Raw genomic sequence first — 22,878 nt, 5'->3', positions numbered from 1 at the left:
TGCCCAAACTAACAGAGCATTGAATAGAAATCTTAAATAATCCATTTTCAGAAAAGGAAAAAAAATAACTACAAGGAATTCCCAAATAAAAAAAAATAACTCCTAGTGTTGATGAATTTACAGGACTCTATTATCAAACTTTTAAAGAATAATTAATAGCCATTATGAACAAAAAAATTCTCAAAAATTGAGAAAGAAATCACTACCAAATTCCTTTCAGGAGATAAATGTAGTCCCCCCCCCAAAAAAAAACTGGGGAAGAAGAAAGTAAAGAAAGAGAATTATATAATAATATAATTTAATGAATATCAATTAAAGAATTTTAATTAAAATTTAAGCAAAAAAAAGACTGTAGCATTTATTTAGAAATCATTCATTATTATCAAGTTGGATTTATACTAGAGATGCAATGATTGAATATTAGGAAACCAATCAACATAAACATATTAAAAACAAAAATATCCCAAACCAGAATATCTCAAAGGATGCAGAAAAAGCCTTTGAGAAAAACAATACCCATTTATGCTAATAAAAATACTTATAAAATATAGACATATTAGTATTTGAATATAAAATATATCTATCCAAAATCAAAAGCAAATATTATGTGTAATGAGGATACACTAAAAGCTTTTCTGGTAAATACAGGAGTAAAACAGGGATGCTCCCTTTCCTCAGTATTATTTGATATAGTTCCAGAAATGCTAGAAATGGCTGTAATATAAAAGAAAGAAATTAAAGAAATAAAGATAGACCAAAAAAGGAGACAAACAATCCTCATTTGCTGATGACATTATGGTTTACTTAGAAAACCCTAGGGAAATAGCAAAGGAACTAGAGTGCTGGACTTACAGGAAGATCTAGGTTCAAATTCTGCCTTGGGCACTTAAGAACTGTGTAACTCTGGGAAAGTCACTTAAACTTTTCTAAGTCTGTTTCCTCATTTATAAAATAGGAATAATAATACCTGTAATATCTACCTCACAAGGTTATTGTGAGGATGAGATAAAAATGAGATAATATATACAAAGTTGTACCGGCCGTGCCGACCTTGTGCCGGCCGCGCCAAACACTCTCCTCCTATAAGGAGCAGGCTGCCTGAGTCATACTTACTTACCAGTCTTCGGTGCCTACCCAGATACACACACAGAGACGACCCATCAGGAGGCTGCCAACACCCGAGCTTTATTCAGAGGCCATCACAGCAAGGCCAAGCAGGAAGGCCATAGCAACAGAGCAGGAGCAAAGACAGCACACCCCTGACCACGACCGTTCCTCAGTACCTACCTAGCCCCTCCTCCTCAGCCCGCCTACTAGTCAATGATTGTAGGGTCAGATACCAGAAGGGGCTGTCTGAGTTTAGTGCACCAAGGGAGAGGGAGTGACGCAGGAGGCTAGGACCGGATACAGGAAGGAAGCGTCTGGGATTGACGTTGCATATAGGGAGGGGACTAAGCAAAGGGAACTCGTCCTCTGCCGTCCCACTCCCACGTGGCACCGCCCCTTGCCTCAGGAGCACATGCTCCGGCTATTTCCTTGCACCCAGCTTATCTCACATAGCACTGCCCACTGCCTCAGGGCTTCTCCGTATCCAGCCCATCCCAGTTCACCACAACTCCGCCTACCACAGCCCCTGCCTCAACTTCAAAATACCCAGATCTTACCCCAATCTTGCCACAACGCTCACCTGGCAGTAGCCAACATCAGACAGTCCTTCACACAAAGTCCTTTGCAAACCTTAAAATCTAACATAATTTTAGTTTTTATTATATTAACTATATTAGAAATTCTCCAGATGTCACATGCAAACTCCTATATATTTCATTATTTCACTATAAATTTAAGAAAAAATATCAGGAGAAATGCTATTTATTGCTCAATATATTTAAAAATTGCTGGACATTTCTCAGTGTACATATTCTATATGATTTTTAGGTTTTTAATTTGAATGAATGAAAAATTTAAGAAGTATTTACTAAGCATTTAATTGTGTACAAGCACTCTGATAAGCATTGAGGATACAAACACAAGCAAGTCAGACATTCCCTGCCTTCAGGGAGCTTACATTCCATTGGGAAAAGACAATCTATAAAGGCTAGCTAGAAAGAGGGGAGGGGAGGTTGTATGGTCAGGAAGGTGCATAGTTTGGACATGGTAAAGAAGTGGCATGATGGTCTAGTTCCAGGCAATATTAAGTGAAAGCTCATCTATCAGGGTCCAAGCTCCCAGAGGCAAAGTCTGAGTTCCAGTGGGATGAGGTTTTTACTGCATAATTTTTCCCTATCTTCTTTGCTTTAAACTGAAAAATAAAGTTTTATATGCTTTTTTTCTCCTTGAATTGTCCAGTAAATGATTCTTCATTTTAGTCTGTTAGTACAAAACATTTGAGAACCCTCATGTGAAAATGATGATTATTTTCAAAAGTATGTCCTACTTCATAGGATTTGAACCTAAACAAAAATAATCAACATGAGAAGGGCATTTTCAACCACACTCTTTTGTGGTATGTGCTATTTTACAGAAAACTCACAAAAGGCAGGTGCTCACATTGTAGTCAGAAGAAGTGAAAGAGGGACGCTCTCAAGATCTCTCTGAAGAACTTTGGGATCCATAGGGTGACATGGGAGACACTGGCAAAGACCACCCAGCACAGTGGGCCTTCATCAAAGGAGGTGCTTTATCAGCGAAGCAGAATTGCAGTAGCTCATAAGGAATGTGAGATGCGTAAATTTAGAGACATCTCCAAATGTTCATATGCACTATCTGTGCCCAATCTGTGGTAGGGCATTCCAAGCTCATATTGGTCTGATCATAGTCAAACATACTGTATTTTGACCCCAACATAGTGATGTAATTTTGGTCCTCTTTGAGAATGAAGGACAACAATCAACTATGGGAGACAATATGGTAGAAGGAGTAGAGCACAAGACTTGGAGTCAGGAAGACCTAGATTCCCTTCAAGTTGCACTTTTGTTGTGTTTTGTTTTGTTTTTTTAGGCAATTGAGGTTAAGTGACTTGCCCAGGGTCACCCAGCTAGTAAGTGTCAAGTGTTTAGTCTGAGGCCACATTTGAACTCAGGTCCTCCTAACTTCAGGGCCAGTGCTTTATCCACTGCGCCACCTAGCTGCCCCAAGTTGCACTTTTAACACATGCTAGATGTGACACTGGGCAAATCATTTAACCTCTCATAACCTCAGTTTCCCCATCTATAAAATGGGGATAATATCTCAAAGGGTTGTTGTGTGTATCAAATGAGAAAACATAAGTAAAGTGCTCTATAAACTTTAAAGTGCCGCATAAATGTTTGCTATTATTATTGCCTCCCCTGAAACAGAAGAGGTAGATTGAAGTAAATTATTTAATATCAATTTGAAAAAACCAAATAAAGGCTAAAAGTCCATCATTTATGTATGAAAGTCAGAATAACTTTAAATATATGTACATATATATACATACATACATATATATGTGTGTGTGTACATATATATATATATATACCCATTTTTAAAAGGGAAAGGAATGCTTCCTTCTGTCTATTTGGGACAGGGATTCTATGAAGATAGTTGCTTAAAAGCAATAAGCCAGGGGATTCTCTATAAGTAGTTCTTATTTCTCTTAACTAAGTCCTATTCTGATGCCTCATTGTAGTGTGGCCTTTACCTCAACTTCCTGATTCCTGGGGAGTGCAAGCACCAAGATGGAAAGATTTTGAGTGTTAGGCCCGACAACAGATTATATGGCTGCTGTATGAATCAGCAGTAGCCAGGTTAATCTTGGAGGAGTTCATTGCCAGAAGTTTGATGACATGACAATTTTTTTCTCCCAGGAATTCACAAAGACCAACTGTTCAGTGAAGGGGCTACAACCTACATAGATGGAGGGAGCACTATTCATATTGACCAACAGACCTATCTGTCTTACTCCTAGACTCTTTGTTTGAGCAATAATGATATCACGTTGATATCTGAAAGTATTTAAGTACATAAAAAGCCCCCCCCACACACACATACATACACACATACACATACACATACACAGACTTGATCTGGACCCATGTGGTACAGCAAAACAGTCCTGGTCTCCGAATCAGGAAGAGCTGCATTCACATTCTGCCTCTGCTACAGACTAGCTGCGTGATCACTGGTAAATCACTTAACCTCTTAGCCCCAAAACCTCTCAGAGACTATAAACAGGGGTGGGGAACCTGTGGCCTCAAGGCCCTCAAGTGTGGGCCCTTTGACTGAATCCAAACTTCACAGAACAAATCCCCTTAATAATGGACCCAAAAAGTTTATACCCATGGACCAAGAAGGCCATATATGGCCTCCAAGGCACAGGTTCCCCTCTACCCCCGCGTATAACAGATGCCCACATGTTAAAAATTAGTTGCTCAGCTTAATGAATATTAATATGTTGTTATTGTTGTTCAGTTGTTTTTCAGTCATGTCCAATTTTCATGACCCCATTTGGGGTTCTCTTGGCAAAGATACTGGAATGGTTTGCCATTTTCTTCTCCAGCTTATCTTATAGATGAGGGAACTGAAGCAAACAGGGTTCAGTGACTTGTCCAGGGCTACATAGCTAGTAAGTGTCTGAAGCCAGGTTTGAACTCAGGAAGATGAGTTTTCCTGACTCCAGCCCCAGCATTGTGTACTATGGCGCCACCTAGCTGCCCCATTAATATGAATGGTCCACATGATGAAATCACAAAAACCAATGGAAAGCAATCTAGACCCATCCCCAGATGAATAGACTATCTGCCATTTTATTATTTTGCTTTACCAACATGAGTTATCAAGTGCCAACTACAATTTATTATTTATTTGGAGGTAATATTCACATTTCCCAGAGTAGAAATGAGCTGCCTGGAATGCTCTCTTTCCTCACTTCTACCAACTAGAAACCCTAGTTTCATTCAAGTGTCCCTTCCTACAAGTCCTTTCTTAAGCCACCCAATTATTGGCATGCTGAACTTACTCTGTATACACAGGGTGTCTCAGAAAGCTTAAACTTGCCTTAAGACTTTTGAGACACCCTGTATATTGCCCATTTCTCTGTGTACGTGTCTTTCCCCCAAGGAATATGGAAGTTCTTTGACTATAAGGGCTGTTTAATTGTTAACTTTGTATCTTCAAAGCCCAACACAGCGAGTGGCACACAGAAGGTATTTAATAAATGCTTGTTTAATTGAATTCAAAGTATCTTAGGCCACATTATCCCATAGAAAATATTCACTTGGTATTAAAATGAATTCTCTTAAATGGTCAAAGGATATGAACAAGCAGTTTTCAGATAAAGAAATTAAAGCTATCTATAGTCATATGAAAAAAATGCCCTAAATCACTATTGATTAGAGAAATGCAAATCAAAGCAACTCTGAGGTACCACATCACACCTATCAGATTGGCCAACATGACAAAACAGGACAATGATACATGCTGGAGAAGATGTGGGAAAATTGGAACACTAATGCATTGTCAGTGGAGTTGTGAAATGATCCAGTCATTCTGGACAGCAATTTGGAACTATGCCCCAAAGGGCTATAAAAATGTGCATACCCTTTGACCTAGCAATAGCACTTCTATGGCTGTATCCCAAAGAGATCATAAAAACGGGAAAAGGACCCACATGTAAAAAAATATTTATAGCAGCTTTTTTTGTGGTGGCAAAGAACTGGGGATTGAAGGGATGACCATCAATTGGGGAATGATTGAACAAGTTGTGGTATATGAAAGTAATGGAATACTATTATGCCATAAAAAATGATGAGCAGGCAGACTTCAGAAAAACCCAGAAAGACTTATATGGACTGATGCTGAGTGAAGTGAGCAGAACCAGGAGAACATTGTACACAGTAACGGCCATATTGTGTAATGACTAACTTTGGTAGATTTAGTTCTTCTCAACAATGCAAAGATTTAAAACATCTCTAAAAGTCTCATGATAGAAAATGCTATCCACATCTAAAGAAAGGACTATGGAGTTGGAATGCAAATCAAAGCAAATTATTTGCCCTTTCTTTTTTTCTGTTTCATTTTGTTTCGTCTTTCTTGTGGTTCCTCCTATTGGTTGTGATTCTTCCTTACAACATGACTAACGTGAAAATATGTTTAATAGGTTGTAGAGCCTATATCAGATTGCACACCGTCTTGGAGAGGGAGGCAGGTAAGGAGGGGAAGAAAAAATAAAAACTCAAAAGCTTATGGAAGTGATTGTTGAAAACTAAAAATAAATTAATTAATAAAAAATTTAATTTAATTTAAAAAGTTAATTCTTTTATAAACTTTGCCAGGGTCAGTAATTATTTTTTGGTGGTGCATATAATTGCTAGGATCACTAGGAATCCTGAATTTGGCCTGAAGCTCAAAGTCACTCAGGTCAGCATGAGAGATCTGTGCATAACTCAACCTAGAGTAGAAGCATACATGTTTTAGAGATCTACTAAAGATTTTGCCAGATTACAAATAACTGACATCTAATTTTGATCAATACTCTCCATGTTATTGTTTCATGTTTCTGATTCTTCAATCACTGAATATCTCAGCTAGAACTGGTCTAATTTATCACTTATGGTATTTATCAAAAAATTCACTTTTGTGATATAAATGAATAAGTACCATGCACACAGATTTCATAACCTAATACATTTGGCAGGCCTCCTTTCCTTATTTATTTTAATTCATTTTTAGTACTGAAATCATATGTAGCATAGACAAATTACCTCCCACACAATTATATTTCTGGTCCAAAACAGGAATTCTTCAGATTCACAACACTGAGTAAAATTCAGTGCCCTTAGAACTCTTGAAGACTATATGTTGCAGAGCAGGAACTGATTTACATTTGTAGTGGGAGTTTCCTCCCCATGGAACTCTGTATATCAATTAAATAACAGATAGAGTTAAAAAAATGGAAATATAAATCTCATGTCCATATTTTCAACTCCATATCAAAGGTTTTACATGTTTGAAAAGTCCAATGTTGTATTTTCCCCTCCAAATATTACCCTTTCACCATGAAATTAGTTGATTCATATTTTTTTCTGTGGTATAAGGCACTACAGAATAGATAGTCCTAAAAGGATCTGCTTCATCAAAGCCTCCAATTATTTGAATCTCTTTAACATTATCTTTAGAAGGAGAATGATATTTTTGGGTGACCACGGCTAAAACCTGTCTACATGCTAATAAAAGGAAGTAAGTTGGTCCAAAAGGGTGTTAATAACCTTTACCACTCAGTACCATTATAGTAGACATAGAATCATATCTGGTTTTTGCTAGTACTTCAGCAGAGTGAATTTTCTAAGTTCCTTCCAAGTCTAAATCCTATGATCCTCTTCATAAGTAAAAACCAAAGCACATCAGAAAAGAATTATGTCTTAATAAAAAGAGTTTAATAAATAAGAAGACAACTGAGTGAGAAATTATGGTAATCTTTGTCTGTTGAATATATCCACTACTGAAATCTAGTTGTTCAGCTCATGAAGCCGTAATCACTCTTCAGCTGATATACATGCATACTCTATTCACAGGCAAAGTAAATATTCAACCTCTTCAGTTCTGAGCTGAAAACTGTAAACTATAAAATGGTGACAAAAACATCAAAGTCATCCATTGAGAAATAACAATGAGAAACCAAAAAAATCTGGAATTCTTTTTTTGCATTCCTAATCAAGTGAAGAAAGTAGACATATGGGGTATTAAATAAATGCTGTATTTTTTTTTAAAAAAAGATAAATTTATGTAGCAAAATTTAAAGAGAAAAACCTAGTTATAACTTGGTAGTTTTTCCACTGGTCCTGAACTATTAATTAGTTGTTATTCAGATCCTCCTCTTGTGAAGTGACATAATTAGAATATTCCTATGTAACTCACCCCGCACATTTTTTAAGCAGAAAAAAGCATTTTATTTATATAAAAAAGCTCCGTAAGATCTATAAAAGATGAGAATATTATACTGCCTACACCAAAAAAAATCAATAGCAACCAAATTAAAAGTTACATAACTTCCTACTTAGTAGTGCAATTAGTTCATATTATAATAAAATTAAGTCAAGTATATAACAAAATCAAAACAAGTAGTTTCTTCATTATTGGCATACTGGGAATTACAGACAAAAAATCATTTTAGGTTTTAAGAAATCTGCCTCCAGTCTACTGAATAATCTAAGTAACAGATAGAGGGAGGGAGTTTATTCATTTCATTACTAGCAGTTATATTTTGTCAACACTATACACTGGGATGAAAGTCTAATGAGTTGATTTACCTGGTAAATGCATTTATTCCATTCAGCAAAAAAATACAAATTATAAATGTAACAAGGCTTTGACACGTGTCTAGATCACCTAATATGTGGTAAAGTACCAAAGCCCCCATTAGGTAAAGTGAGCTAATAAAAAATGAATTCTGAACACAGATTTATAAAACTGATAACTTAAGAAAAATGCACATTTAGTATCTCATGTTAAAAATCTAGTCTCAGCAAAAAAAAAAAATTGGTTGCTTTACAATTGCACCTTAGGCTAGAGATGCAGATGTCCAAATGTCTTTAAAAATCATAATGTATGTCTCGTGCAAAGTACACAAAAAAGATAAATATTCTCATCACAGTCCTAAGCTTATTTTTGGAAGGTTGTATGTTCTTATTCCAGTGACTTAAAATAGGTAAAATTCAAATGGCTTCAGGAGACACTGACACAGTAAATAGCATTTTATTTCCTTCTAATATTGCAACAACCTAGAATTTATGTTTGCTGTATGTGAAAAAAAATCTTCAAATTTACATGGCATATGTCTGAGTCCATTCTCTTAAATGTCTGTTGTATTTTTCCTTGCCTGAATTACAGACTGGTGCAATACCTAGTACTATTGGATCATCTGGATTAGGATCACAAAGTAGAGAATGTATGGATAAATCCCCAGAGCCAGTCTAGGGTTTGTATGAACTTTTGATGATAAGGTGGATTAAAGCTTCAAAACCAATCAGTCAGTCAATAGACATTTATTGAACACCTACTATGTGCCGGGCACTGTGCTTAGAGAGAGACTACATGAAAACAGCTACGTGCAAACAAGATATATAGGATAAATTGGAGATAATTAACAGAGGGAATTCAAAGAAAAACTGTCAAAGGTTATAAACGAGCAGATTTTTTTGTTTGTTTAGATGAGGACCAAGTGATCTTTAAAAAAAAAGACTGTCTTTTGCCTTTCTTTGTATCCCTAGGGCTTACAAGTCAACCAATTTTTTCAAAATCATAGATCTTGGAAATGGAAGGAACAATAAGATATGATTTAGTACTTACTGTCCCCAACTAGAAGTACAATGAATAGAATGGGTGGGCCTGGAGGCAGGATGACTTGAGTTTAAATCTAGTCTCAGATAGTGCCTAGCTACGTCATCCTGGGCAAATCACTTAACCTCTATCTACCTCAGTTTCCTCAACTACAAAATGGGGATCATAATAGCACCTACCTCCCAGGGTTGTGGGGAACAAATGAGATGATATTTGCAAAACGCTTAGCATAGTACCTAGCACATAGTAGTCACTTAATAAATACTTGTTCCTTCCACTCTCCTTACTATCAGTTATTATTATTTCTTATTATTCAATCAAAGGAGCTATGGCCTTAATATGGGCAATCATTGGCTCAAGGTCATGGTTCTCAAGTTTGGAAGGGAGAAGGGAAGATCCAGGTCATATGAGCCCAAACAAGTCTTCTTGTTATAGGAAGAAGCATGATAGGATGGAAAGAAAAGTGAATTTCTAGTTTTAAGGCTTGGATTTTAACCCCAGATCTGCTGCTTACTACCTGTGTAACCTCTGGCAAGTGACTTCACCTCTATGGGCCTTGATTTCATCATAAATAAAATGAGGATTATACTAGAGAATTTCTAAGGTCCCTTTAATCGCACAGAATCTCATGATTCTGTGATCCTATGATACACAGAAAAGCCCTGCAGACTACAGACAGCTCTCCCTCCAGGAGGAAAGCCCATTAAGGCAATGCCACTTGGCTCAGTAGGTCAATCTCATTCTTGGCATCCTCATTGCCCTTAAATAAATCATGATGTGCATGAAAAATCTTAGCATCACCTGCCAAATTGATGTTTTCTAAACTCAGAAAAATGAAGGAAGGGATTCAACAAAGCCCTTCTTTCTAGAAGAGACTAGAGGGCTTATTTACATCTCAAAAGGTTATGGTGGGAATAGATTGAAAACCATTCCCACTTCTGTACTCACCTTATTAGCCCACGATATATGATACATTCACACCATCTGTCAGGATCTGTGCTGTCAATGTCCTAATCAACAGCAGGTGGCCAGGTTCAGGGAGGGGGGAGGAAAGGGAGATGGGAAAAATGATTTTATCTTAAGCAAAAGAAAGGAAAAATGTCTAAGGTCCTAAATTAGCAGTGAACTGCTTGAATAAGAACAAAGTCATAAATATTCACACTTCAAGGACAATATTAAGCCTTTCCTAAATTTGGAAAGCCTGAGATCAGGGTTATGTCTCACTGGGGAAGCAAAAGAAAAGAATATTTTCTTCATAGGGACTTAGGGAAACTCTGAAAGCATGGTTATTATACTCAACATACTTTTCAAAAATATTGTTTCTATAAACATAAATATGCCCGACTTTAACTTGTCCATGAAGACCGTGGCTGAATTGGGTTCTAAAATATTTTTACTAAAAAGGCTGTCCGTCCTATTGAAACTCAAAACTAGAAATACTTTTTAAACATCATTTAAAAAAAGTTTTCAGTGCTCCCATTTGTCTTGAAAGGCAGTTTTTAAAAAATTAATAATTTGCTTGTCTATATTGGGTATAATAAATCTAATGATCATAACTGCATTGTCCCATTTTATTGGGTTTTAAGAGATACTGTTAAATTTTAAGATCTCAGAATTTAAACCCTTGTCTCATAAAAAGATAACCATCATATAAACGTGGTCATTGAGGTTTTATTTTTGTGACCAAAATTCTTCTCTGCATCACTCAATTTCTTAACCAAAAAAAAAAAAAAAACAACAATGGGGTAAGGAGTTGTCACTTCTAAAGATCTGAGCTTCAGATGGTCATGGTAGAGGTCAATGGAAGGAGTAAATATAAATCAAGTTCTTTTAGATAACCCATCCTTCCTTCTCTCTTCCACACATTCACGCAAACACAGCACACTTGAACCAACCAATAGACTACTTTCTACACAATGCCGTCCCCATTATTTCTGATGCATTTGTCCCTTGGGTCTGCCAAATGTCTTTTCTTCCTTTTGTCTCCTGTCCCTTTAGGCTTTACCCTACATGCTCAATGTGTCGTCTGTGCATTGTGAGTCTGAGAAATGAATGAAGGGATCACGAAAATGTAATATTAGTTTTCTTAAGTGAGGCTAGCCCCGAGTCAATGAAGAGACAACAGAATCACAGAAATAGAAGAGAACTTTAGAGTTCACCTAATTTGGTTTTTGTTCATTTGTGTGGGGTTTTTTTCCTCCTTTTGGAGAAATAAAAAATTTAAATCATTTGCTTTTTAAGTTAGGAATCTTTCCTCTCCTTCGCCATCTACATCCATTGGTAATTCTTTCCTTCTTTTTCAATCATCTTTTTGTTTTCTGCATTTCTCTCACCCCACCCCAACCCCTAATCGAGAACCTTATGATCTGATGCCCGGAGGTCACTTCTCTTCTCTGGTCTTTAATTTTCACATCAGGAAATTAGTGGGTTAGACTGGATGATCTCCAAGGTCCGCTTTATATCTGATATCCGCTACTATCATCAGGGCTTCCAATGTGGTCTGCTTCCTCTTTGTCTCTGTCTCTAATCTAGGGTTCAGAACTAATCTTCCCCAAACGCCATTTTCATCTTGTCACAATTCTTCCCTATTATTTAAAAGACAAACCTCTTAGCCTGACATTCAAGGCCCTTCACAATTTGGATCTAACCTATTTTTGCAGTTCTAACTCTATCATCCACTACTTCCCTACTAAAACTCTCTGCTTCAGTCAGACTGGTCAACTTACTGTTTCCTAAATACAACCTGTGCACTCCTACCTCCGTGCTTCCCCCATCTTGTCTTTCCTCTTACTATCAAGGTTACCACTATTCTCCAGTCATTCAGGCTCAAAACTTAGATATCATCCTCAACTCCTCACCCTCACCCCTCATATCCAACAGTTGTCAAGTACTGTCAATTTACCTTTATAACACGTCTTGCCTACAGCCAATTCTCTCCCTGGATGCTGTTACCATTCTGTTGCAGGCTACCACTTCATGCGTAGACTTTTTACAATAGCCTGCTGGTTGGTCTCTCCATCTCGTCTCTCTCCACTCCAATCCATCCTCCACTCAACTGTCAAAATGATCTTTCTAAAGTGCAATCTATCAACCCCTATTCAATAAATTCCACTGTTTCCATATTACCTCCAAGATCAAATATAAAATTCTCTGTTTGGCTTTTATAGCCTTTATAAACCTGGCTCCTTTCTGTCTTTCCAGTCTTCTGTCTTACTCCTCTCTGAAATCCAATTACATGAGTCTCCTTGCCTTTTCTTGTACTATGCACTCCAGTGCCTTACTCTAACCATTTTCACTGGCTATCCTCTGTGCCTCGAATTCTCCCCCTCCTCATCTCTGCCTTTTCACTTTCCTGGCTGTTTTCGAGTCTCACGTCCTATTTTCTGCAAGAAGCCTTTTCCAGTCCTTTTTAATCTTAGTGCCTTCCCTCTGGGATCATCTCCAATTTATCCCCATTAGATTGTGAGCTCCTTGAGGGCAGGGACTGATTTTTGCCTTTGTTTGTATCCCCAGTGCTTAGCACAGTGCCTGGCACATAGTAGGTACTTGATAAATGCCAGGTGGCTGAATGGCTACCTATGTCCCTCTTCTTGTCCAGAATGTCATTTTTCTACTATCCCTTTAATTATAATAGTAGAATTTTTATAAAGTTTTAGAGTTTTCAAACAACAAATAATGACCTTATCAGGCAGTAGTGATATCATCCCTGTTTTCAGATAGGGAAATGGAGACCCTAAATTAAACTTAACCTCCATTGTCACACAACTAACAAGCATAAGAGAAGGAGCTCGAACCCAGGTCATCTGACTCCAAAAGTAGGATACCTCTGTGTTAGGAGATCTGGGCATACACAAAGGAAGCTCCCATTGCATTAGTTGACTTTCTTTGTGTTTAAGTGTTCTCTCCCCAGTCAAATAGTAAATATTTGGGGAGCAAGGACACTGTGGGCCTCTTTGGACCCCTTCAATATCTGGCACTATATTCACGGCAGCAGCATACATTTATTCATCGATGGAGCAATCAGTCAAAGTATTAACAAGCATTTATTAAGCGTCTACTATTGCCAGGAAACCAGTTAAGCATTGGTTATGGATATTACATCTTAGTATTTTCCCCACAGGCCCAATGAGTTAAGGGCCAGAAGTAGACTGTGAGAAATAGGTTTCCCAGATCCTATTTAGAGAGCTACTATTAATTATCCCTGTAGGGGTATGTGTGAGTGTGTATGTATGTGTGTGTCTATGTGTGTGTATGTGTGTGTGTGTCTTTGCTTTTGAGGAGAAAAACAGAACACGAGGGGCCTGGAAATAGACATGCCTCATATGGCTCCAATACATTACATTACTAAACTTTTGCAAAAGCTGAAATAGAAGGGCCTTATTTTGCTGTCTTTCCCAAAGCAGTCTGAATTCATGGCATTAATATATGGATGTTTTGTGTTTTCCTACTGCTTTTTTTTTTATACAAGATTGAGATAAGGGGACAGATGGAGTATTGTTTGGAGTTTTTGTTGCTTTCTTAAGGAAATCTGGGTATAAAAGGTGACAGTAGAGAGAGCACTGGAACTAGAGGCAAAAAGACTTGAATTCAAATCCTGCCCTAGACACTTATTAGCTGTGTAACCCTAGCGAGTCCCTTAACCTTTCAAAACCTGTTTGCTTATCTGTAAAATGGGGATAATGATACCACCTAACTCAGAGGGTTGTTGTGAAGACTAAATAAGATTGCATATTTAAAACACGATTTCATTTGCGCTCCCTCTTGCAAAAAAACTTCTCTAGAGAAGAAAAAATACAAGAAATAGGGACCAACTTGTACTCTCTGGGTATGAGGTGCCTAGGAGGAAAGCCAAGACTTAGAGAAGGCCATTCCTTTGGACTGAAGCAGTTTTTAGGGTGCAGAGACAAGATGAATGGGGAAATTACATGAGCAAATAATAAGAATAGCTAGCATTTAAGTAGCACCTTAAAGTTCACAAAGTGCTTTAAATATGTAATCTGATTAGCCAGAGAGAAAGAAACACTTGTGCTGGCAATTCCAATTTTATCTTTGTGAGTTCATTAGCATCGACTGTCTTCCTTTCCTTTTTTTTTTTTTTTTTAGCAGTGAAAGGGGTAGAAAAGAATATGTGACTATATATAGAATATAAATATATGGAATTGAGAATCATGGGTTAAAATGCCTATATCAAGGTCATTATGTTGTATAAGAAGAGTAGGATTATTTACAGGACTGGGTCCTATGTCAGTTTGTGATAGAAAGAATCTTGAATTCAAATCTAAACTGATATCACATTTTTAACATGGAAAAGAAACTTTCCACTTAATAAATCACAGAGAGTGCTACTTGCACATTGCCATGCTGAATGAGCTGTTGATAGTCTCTGGAGCCAGGGGCCAGTGAAGTGATATAGCCCCAAAATATCACTTGATAGCTAGACTTCAGCAAATTTGAAATAGCAAGTGCCTGGGGCTTGCTGTCCAAGTCATCCCTGAAAAATGCAGAGAGCAGAGGGGGGAGTGTTTGGGAGGGCTGGGGGGCAGGGAGAGGGAGGGAGAGAGAGAGAAAAACAGAGATAGAGAAATCTGTTTGTCATCTCACAGATTCAGTCAGTTACCTAATCTTATCATTTCTATCTCTACAATTTCCCTCCTCGCATCTATCCCCTTGTCTCCACTCACAGGACCACCACCCAAGATCAGACCCTCATCACCTCTCACCTGTACTACTGCAGTGGTCTCTTAACTGTCTGCCTCAAGTCTCTCTCTCTCTCCAATATGGCTTTCATTCAAGTATCTGAGTAATTTTTCTGTAGTGTAGATTGAACTCCAAAGGCCTCCTCTTGTCTCTAGAATCAAATATAAGCACCAATATTTAGCTTTTAAATCCTACTTGGCCCCAACTTACCTTCCCAGTAGTATGACATATGACTCTCCTCCCTACATTCTACGATTCAGCCAAACTGGATTTTTTTTCTATTCCTCACACTCAACATGCCATTTTCCATCTTCTCATTTCTGCGCTGAGGGTCCTCCCATGCCCAGAATGCAGTCCCTCCTCACCTTTTCTGCTTAGAATTCCTTGTTTCCTACAAACTGGGCTCAAGTAACACCATCTACATGAAGTTTTCCCTGATCCCCTCAGGTGCTTGTTTTCTTTCCCCCAGAAAATTTACTTTGTATTTATTTTAAACAGATATTACATATTTATTTATGAAACTATCCATTTTGTATATATCTTATATGTACACTTTTTCTCCCCAATAGAATGCAAACTCCTTGAGGGCAGGGACAGGTTCACTTTTGCCTTTGTCTTCCCAGTGCCTAACATAATGCCAGGCACATAGTAGCTGATTAATAAATACTTGCTGCTTTATTGAGGATTAATTGACTAGTGTATACAGAACATTGGGCTAGACTCTGAGGACACAAAAGTGTTTAAGACATGCCTTAAAGAAGCTTACAGTCAGAATATACACCCAATAAGACAATTTATAGTATATATTAACATATGTTAACAGCTAAATGAGGTATATAGACATTAAGGTATATCTTCTCCCAGAAGATCACAAGATAATTGAGAGATGTCTATAAGACATGAGATGGGCATTTGAACAAAAGTTGGACCTAGAAAATCATGAATTGACGATTTCAAATGTTTAGAGGACATCATTAGAAACAGCAAAATAATAATAATAATTATTATAGCTAAATTTTATATTGTGCCAGGAACTTTATTATTATCTCTATTTTACAGATGAGGAAACTGAGGGAAACAAAGGTTAAGTGACTTGCCGAGGGTCACATAGCTAGTAAATTTCTGAGATTGAATTTGAACTCAGGTTTTCCAGATTCCAGGCTCATCACTCTATACACTGTGCTACCCAGCTGTCCCAAAAGGGGAGAAAATCTTCAGTGGAAGACATTGATAGAATCATCTGATCCAAGTTCATTGATGTAATGGTGGGGAGGGAGGTATCAAGCAGGTGGGCTTGCTTGTGGTCATGCTCATGCTCAACTGATGCAATCCCCTGTACCCACATGGACTTTGGAGCATGCATAGACATTCTGTAACTGGTTCTGGTCCACCTATAACTATGCGATGAAGAGGATCTTTGTGATTGGTCATAAAACTGGAACAGGGGTACTTTCAAAATGTTCTAGCTTGATCTGTTTCTTTTGGCTGGTTGAAATTTAAGCAAGGAAGACAAGGGGTCTCCAGGTTGGAGAGAGACGACTGGCCCTCTCTCACTAAAAGCCAACAGGAAGCCAACAGCATATGGCCCTTCTGATGTTTCTGTTTCTGTTCTGTCTCTACTTACCTGTGTTCAGATGAAGGAGATTGGAGAAAGCTATGGCCTTGTGAGCTTCTAAAGATAAGTAGGCTGAGCAACTGCAGTCTGAGAGCCAGAGTCCATGACAGGATTTTCTGAGAGCCAGATGGTAAGGAATAAAGCATCCAGTAATCTGCCCCAGTCCAGCAGTAGCAGAGATTTGAACTTCTCCATCCATTGGCTTGCTGCATTTAGGAGTAAACTCTATAGGAAGAAGTCTATGTGGAAACTGCTGAGTCTGAGCTCACTCTCCCAAAGAACCAAACTATTATAAGAGAGATATTGCCCCCAGGTATTGGGGAAAATATTTGTAACTTCTATTCTTGCTATATCTGCCTGGTAAATAGCCTTTCGTAAAAGCTAATTGATGTTAGTTGGTTAAGAACTGGGAAGCGATTCACTCACAGGTAACAGTGAGAAAAATGCACCAGAATTGGGACTTTAGCCAGTAATATTAAAGACATCCCACGGCTTCTGGGGGTGCCCCTAGAATCCCCAAAGGTGATATGGCAGGCCTTATCCTAGGAGAGTGAGTCTGGAGACTCAAAACACTGAAAAATAACCTTTTGATAGCTTTCTATATTTTTATTACAGATAAACCTGAAATAGTCAAGTAACTCAATAAGCATGATCAGTTGTATCTTTTATATATGATGATGATTAACTGCTGGTCTAAATTAATTAGGTAATATAAAACCAACTGTGCTAATGATGTTTACTAAAAGTATTTGCCTAAAAAATTACAATTTTCTATTCTATATTAAGTAATCCTTTGTACAAAAGGGCTACAATTAAACTCTTGTTGAACCAGCTAATGCAGAATTTCATTATCCATTCCTAATGTGATTTTATATTTGTATATTACAGTGGCCTAAAGATGAAATCTTTAAATATTTATACAGAACAAAGACCTTTATCAAGTGTTGCCACAAAGAAACAAAAACATGTCATTACAAAGTATTATATAAAAACAGTCCTACACAATGCCCCTTCTCCCCCCCACCCAATACCTGCTCAGCCTGGAAAAGTTAATGTCTCCCTAAGCACCTAACTTGCTGCATTACCTATGCACTAACTCGGACAGACTTTACTTACAGGCAGATTTTATAGATTTTGCTATTTCTGAGTTATCTAATGAAAATTTTGTTTCTCCTCTACTCCAGTATATGATTTCTGTAGCCAAGATCCCAAGTTAGCAGAACCAGGAAAGAAGGTAGTCTCCTATTTGTTTAAAAAACAAATAAACTCTGAAGTTTCCTTCCTACTCCCAAGTCAACACAGAAATATTCCCATAACCCACATGTACAAAAATATTTATAGCAGCTCTTTTTTGTGGTAGCAAAGAATTGGAAACTTAGGGGATTCCCATCAGTTGGGGAATGGCTGAACAAGTTGTGGTATACGATTGTGATGGAACACTATTGTGCTATAAGAAATGATGAGCATGCAGACTTCAGAAAAATCTGGAAAGACATATATGAACAGATGCTGAGTGAAGTGAGCAGAACCAGGAGACCATTGTACGTAGTAACAGCTACATTGTGCGATGGCCAACTTTGATAAACTTATCTCTTCTTAGCAATGCAAGGATATAAGACAACTACAGAAGACTCATGATGGAAAATGCTGTCCACATCCAGAAAAAGAACTATGGAATCTGAATGCATATTGAAGCATATTATTTGTTCTCTCTTTTTTTCACCCTTTTTTTATTTCTTTCTTCTTTCCCATGGTTTCTCCCATTGGCTCTAGTTCTTTTTTTATTGTTGTTGCTTTTTGATGAGGCGATTGGGATTAAGTGACTTGCCCAGGGTCACACAGCTAGTAAATGTTAAGTATATGATGCTGGATTTGAACTCAGGTCCTTCTGACTCCAAGACCAGAGCTTTATTCACTGCGCCACCTAGCTGCCCCCTCTGGTTCTTTTTTACAATATGACTAATGTGAAAATAGGTTTAATATGAACATATGTGTAGAATCTATATCAACTTACACACCATCTTGGGGTAGGGAGAGGAGAGAGATGGGGAGAAATTTTGGAACTCAAAATCTTATGTAGGTGAATGCTAAAAACTAAAAATAAACACATTAATTAAAAAAATTACTCCATACTGCATAACCTTATACTGGGTTTTAGATGTCATTGGATGTGATAAATAAGATACCAAAGGAGATAAGATAGATGATTTTCCCCATAACATAATTTTAAAATGCATCCCACTAGATTATTGTTTTATGACTAGCAATAAATTTCATGTGTTAAGTACTTGGAAAAAAAATACTTCCATAATCACAACATCAAAGGAGGATGAGGGTCCTTCTTTCCTCTCTTCCACAAATTCAAAGCTCCCCAGAAGCTCAAAAGAATGGAGGTGGAATAAAGAAAACAACAAAAGAAAAGAAGATGAAAAAAGAGAGACAGCTTAAAGAGATTCTCCTCAAAACTTTAACGATGAAAAATTGTTAGTGAAGCCTTAAAATACTCATACACTAATTTTTTGTTACTGTTATGTTGTTGTTGTTGTTTAAGCTAATGGGGGGGATTAAATTAATTTAATTTTTTTTGTTACATTTTAAGTTCTAAATTGTCTCCTTCCCTCATTCCCCACTGTGCGCTAGAGAAGGCCACTGTTTGACACAGATTTATAAATATATATAAATCCATACAATGTGTACTTCCATTTATCAGTCCTTTCTCTGGAGGTGGATAGCATCTTCCTTCATAAATCCTTTATAGTTGATTTGAGTACTTATAATACTCAAAATAACTTGGCTATTCACAATTATTCTTCAAACAATGTTGTTGTTACTGTATATAATATTCTCTTGGTTCTGCTCACTTCATTTTTCATTATTTCACACGTCTTTCCATGTTTTGCTAAAATCAACCAGCTCATCATTTCTTACAGTAGTAGTCTAACACAGTCACATACCACAACTTGTTTAGCCATTCCCCAATTGATGGGCATCCCTTCAATTTCCAGTTCTTTGCCATCACAAAGACAGCTGCTATAAATATTTTATAACATATAGGTTCTTCTCCTTTTTCCCTGATCACCTTGGGAAACAAACCTAATAGTGGTATTACTGGTTCGAAGGGTATACACAATTTTATAACTCTCTGGGCATAATTCCAAATTACTCTCCAAAATGGTTGAATCAGTTCACACTTCACAGTTCAACAGTGTATTAATGTCCCAATTTTTCCACATCCCCTCTAACATTTGTCATTTTCCCCTTCTATCACTTTAGCCAATCTGATAAGTATGAGATGATATCTCAAAGGTGTTTTAATTTTCATTTCTCTAATCAATAATGATTTAGAGTATTTTTTCATGACTATATATAGTTGTGATTTCTTCATTGAAAAACAACCTGTTCATATCCTTTGACCATTCATCAATTGATAAATGACCCATATTCTTATAAATTTGACAAAGTTCTCTATATATTTGAAATATGAGACTTTTATCTGAGAAATTTTCTATAAAAATTTCCCCCAATTTTCTGCTGTCTTTCTAATCTTGGCTACATTTGTTTTATTTATACAAAACTTCTTTAACTTAATGTAATCAAAACTATTTATTTTTACATCTCACAATGCTCTCTATCTTTTGTTAATTCATAACTCTCCTATCCATAAATCTAATAGGCAATACGGTCCATGTTCTTCTAGTTTTCTTATGATATCGCCCCTTATAGCACATGTATCCATTTTGACCTTATCTTGATAAATGGTGTAAGATATTGATCCATGCCCAATTTCTAACAGACTGCTTTCCAGTTTTCCCAACAATTTTTACCAAAAAGTGTATTCTTACCCCAAAAACTTAAATCTTTACATTTGTCAAATACAAGGTTACTATAATAATTTACTATTGTGTATTATATGTCTACTCTGTTCCACTGATTTACCTTTCTTTTTCTTAGCCTTTCTTTTTCTTCTCTTTGATAATTACTGCTTTTTAATATAGTTTAAGATCTGGTACTGCTAAACCTCCTTCTTTTACATTTTTTCATTAGTTCTTTTGATATTTTTGTCTTCTATCCTTTCAAATGAATTTTACTTTTATTTTTTTCTAGCTCAATAGAATAATTTCTAGTAGTTTAATTGGGATGGCATTGACTAAGTAAATTAGGAAGAATTGTCATTTTTATTATGTTGGTTGTGCCCACCCATGAACAATTAATATTTCTCCAATTATTTAAATCTGACTTGATTTGTATAAAAAAGTATTTTAATAACAATTAAATTTTGCTATCCTTTCCTGTTTTATGGCTGAGTTCATCCCATTCACATTTAAAATTATAATTATTAGCTGTGCATTTCCTTCCATCCTATTTTTCGTTACTGTTTATCTTTCTCTCCCCCTCTTTTTACCCTACCCCTCCTCAAAGGTCTAATTGACTTCTAACCATTGCCTCCTTAATCTGCACCCCTTCTAAGAATCCCTCCCTTATCCTCTCCTCTTACCCTCCTATTTCTTTTTCTTTTTTTCTTTTTTTTTTTTTGTGAGGCAATTGGGGTTAAGTGACTTAACAGCTAGGGAGTGTTACATGTCCTCCTGACTCCAGGGCCAGTGCTCTATCTGCTGTGTCACCTAGCTGCCCCACCCTCCTATTTCTTGATTTGCACACCCTTCTAAAATTCTCTCCCTTATCCTATCCTTTCGCCTTCCTATTTCTCTGTAAGTTAAGACTCCCATACCTTTCTAGAATATATGTTATTCCCTCTTTAATCCAGTTCTGATGAGAATAAGGTTCTAGCATGACCAGCCCTCCACCTCCTCCTGCCTCCACTGTAACAGTTCTTCCATCTATGCCTCATTTGTTTGAAATAATTGCTCCATTTTACCTCTCCCTACCCAACTTTATTTTTTAAGGCCATCCCCTCTATTCAACTCAACCCCAAGCCTTCTATCTATGTATGCTCTGTCAAACCACTTAAGTAATGTCAATATTCCTTTTTTTTTTGCAGATTGAAGCATAATTTTTTTTACTTTCTGTATTTTTCTTTTTTTAATTAATTAATTTATTTTTAGTTTTAACTTTCACTTCCACAAGATTTTGAGTTCCAAATTTTCTCCCTATCTCTCCCCTTCCCCCACCCCCAAACAGCATGGATTCTGAATACCCCTTCCCCTAATCTGCCCACTCTTTTATCAGCCCCTCCTTTTATTATTTCTTTCCCCTTCTATTTTCTTGTAGGGCAGGATAGATTTCTATACCTCATTACCTGTATATCTTATTTCCCAGTTGCATGTAAAAACAATTTTTAAATTTATTTTTAAAACTTTGGGTTCCAAATTCTCTCCATTCCTCTCTCCCCACCTTCCCTCATTGAGAAGGCAAGCAATTCAACATAGGTTATACATGTGCAGTCATTCAAAACACTTCCATAATAGTCATGTTGTGAAATACTAACTATAATTCCTATCCTGCTCTCCCATTTATTCTGTTCTCTCTTTTGACCCTGTACCTCCTCAAAAGTGTTTGCTTCTGATTACCCCCTCCCCCAATCTGCCCTCCCTTCTATCTCCCCCCTCTTTTCATTCCCTCTCACTTCCCCCCTCTTCCCCTTCACTCTAAAAGCTTTTTCTTGTCTCTTTTATGTGAGATAATTTACCCCATTCTATCTCTTCCTTTCTCCTCCTCCCAGTACAATCCTCTCTCATCCCTTAATTTTATTTTTTACATATCATCCCTTCATTTTCAATTCACCCTGTGCCCTCTGTCTAAAAATATATACATCCCCTCCAACTACCCTAATACTGAGAAAGGTCTCATGAGTTACAAATATCATCTTTCCATGTGGGAATGCAAACAATTCAACTTTAATAAGTCTCTTACGATTTCTCTTTCCTGGTTACCTTTTCATGCTTTTCTTGAGTCTTGTATTTGAAAGTCAAATTTTCTATTCAGCTCTGGCCTTTTCATCAAGAACACTTGAAAGTCTTCCATTTCATTGACTGTTCATTTCCCCCCCTGAAAGATTATACTCAGTTTTGCTGGGTAGGTGATTCTTGGTTTTAATCCTAGCTCCTTTGACTTTTGGAATATCATATTCCAACCCCTCCAATCCCTTAATGTAGAAGCTGCTAAATCTTGTGTTATCCTGATTGTGTTTCCACAAACTTGAACTGTTTCTTTCTGGCTGCTTGCAATATTTTCTCCTTGACCTGGGAACTCTGGAATTTGGCTATCATATTCCTAGGAGTTTTCCTTTGGGGATCTCTTTCAGGAGGTGA

The 22,878-nt window shown here is 37.0% G+C and overlaps 1 protein-coding gene across 1 annotated transcript in view; it reads right to left on the bottom strand.

Moving 5' to 3' along the window:
- The window catches only part of CWH43 (cell wall biogenesis 43 C-terminal homolog), a 115,193-nt gene that overhangs the window by 35,173 nt on the left and 57,142 nt on the right, over positions 1-22,878 (bottom strand). The window contains 3 exon segments of the mRNA XM_027836618.1: positions 6,291-6,409; positions 10,246-10,307; positions 14,644-14,788. Of these exon segments, the coding sequence (XP_027692419.1) occupies positions 6,291-6,409; positions 10,246-10,307; positions 14,644-14,788 (326 nt within the window).

The sequence above is a fragment of the Vombatus ursinus genome, unplaced genomic scaffold (assembly GCF_900497805.2).
Source record: "Vombatus ursinus unplaced genomic scaffold, bare-nosed wombat genome assembly UNPS02014818.1, whole genome shotgun sequence".
Classification (NCBI taxonomy): domain Eukaryota; kingdom Metazoa; phylum Chordata; class Mammalia; order Diprotodontia; family Vombatidae; genus Vombatus; species Vombatus ursinus.
This window is presented reverse-complemented; position numbering and strand designations above follow the sequence as displayed.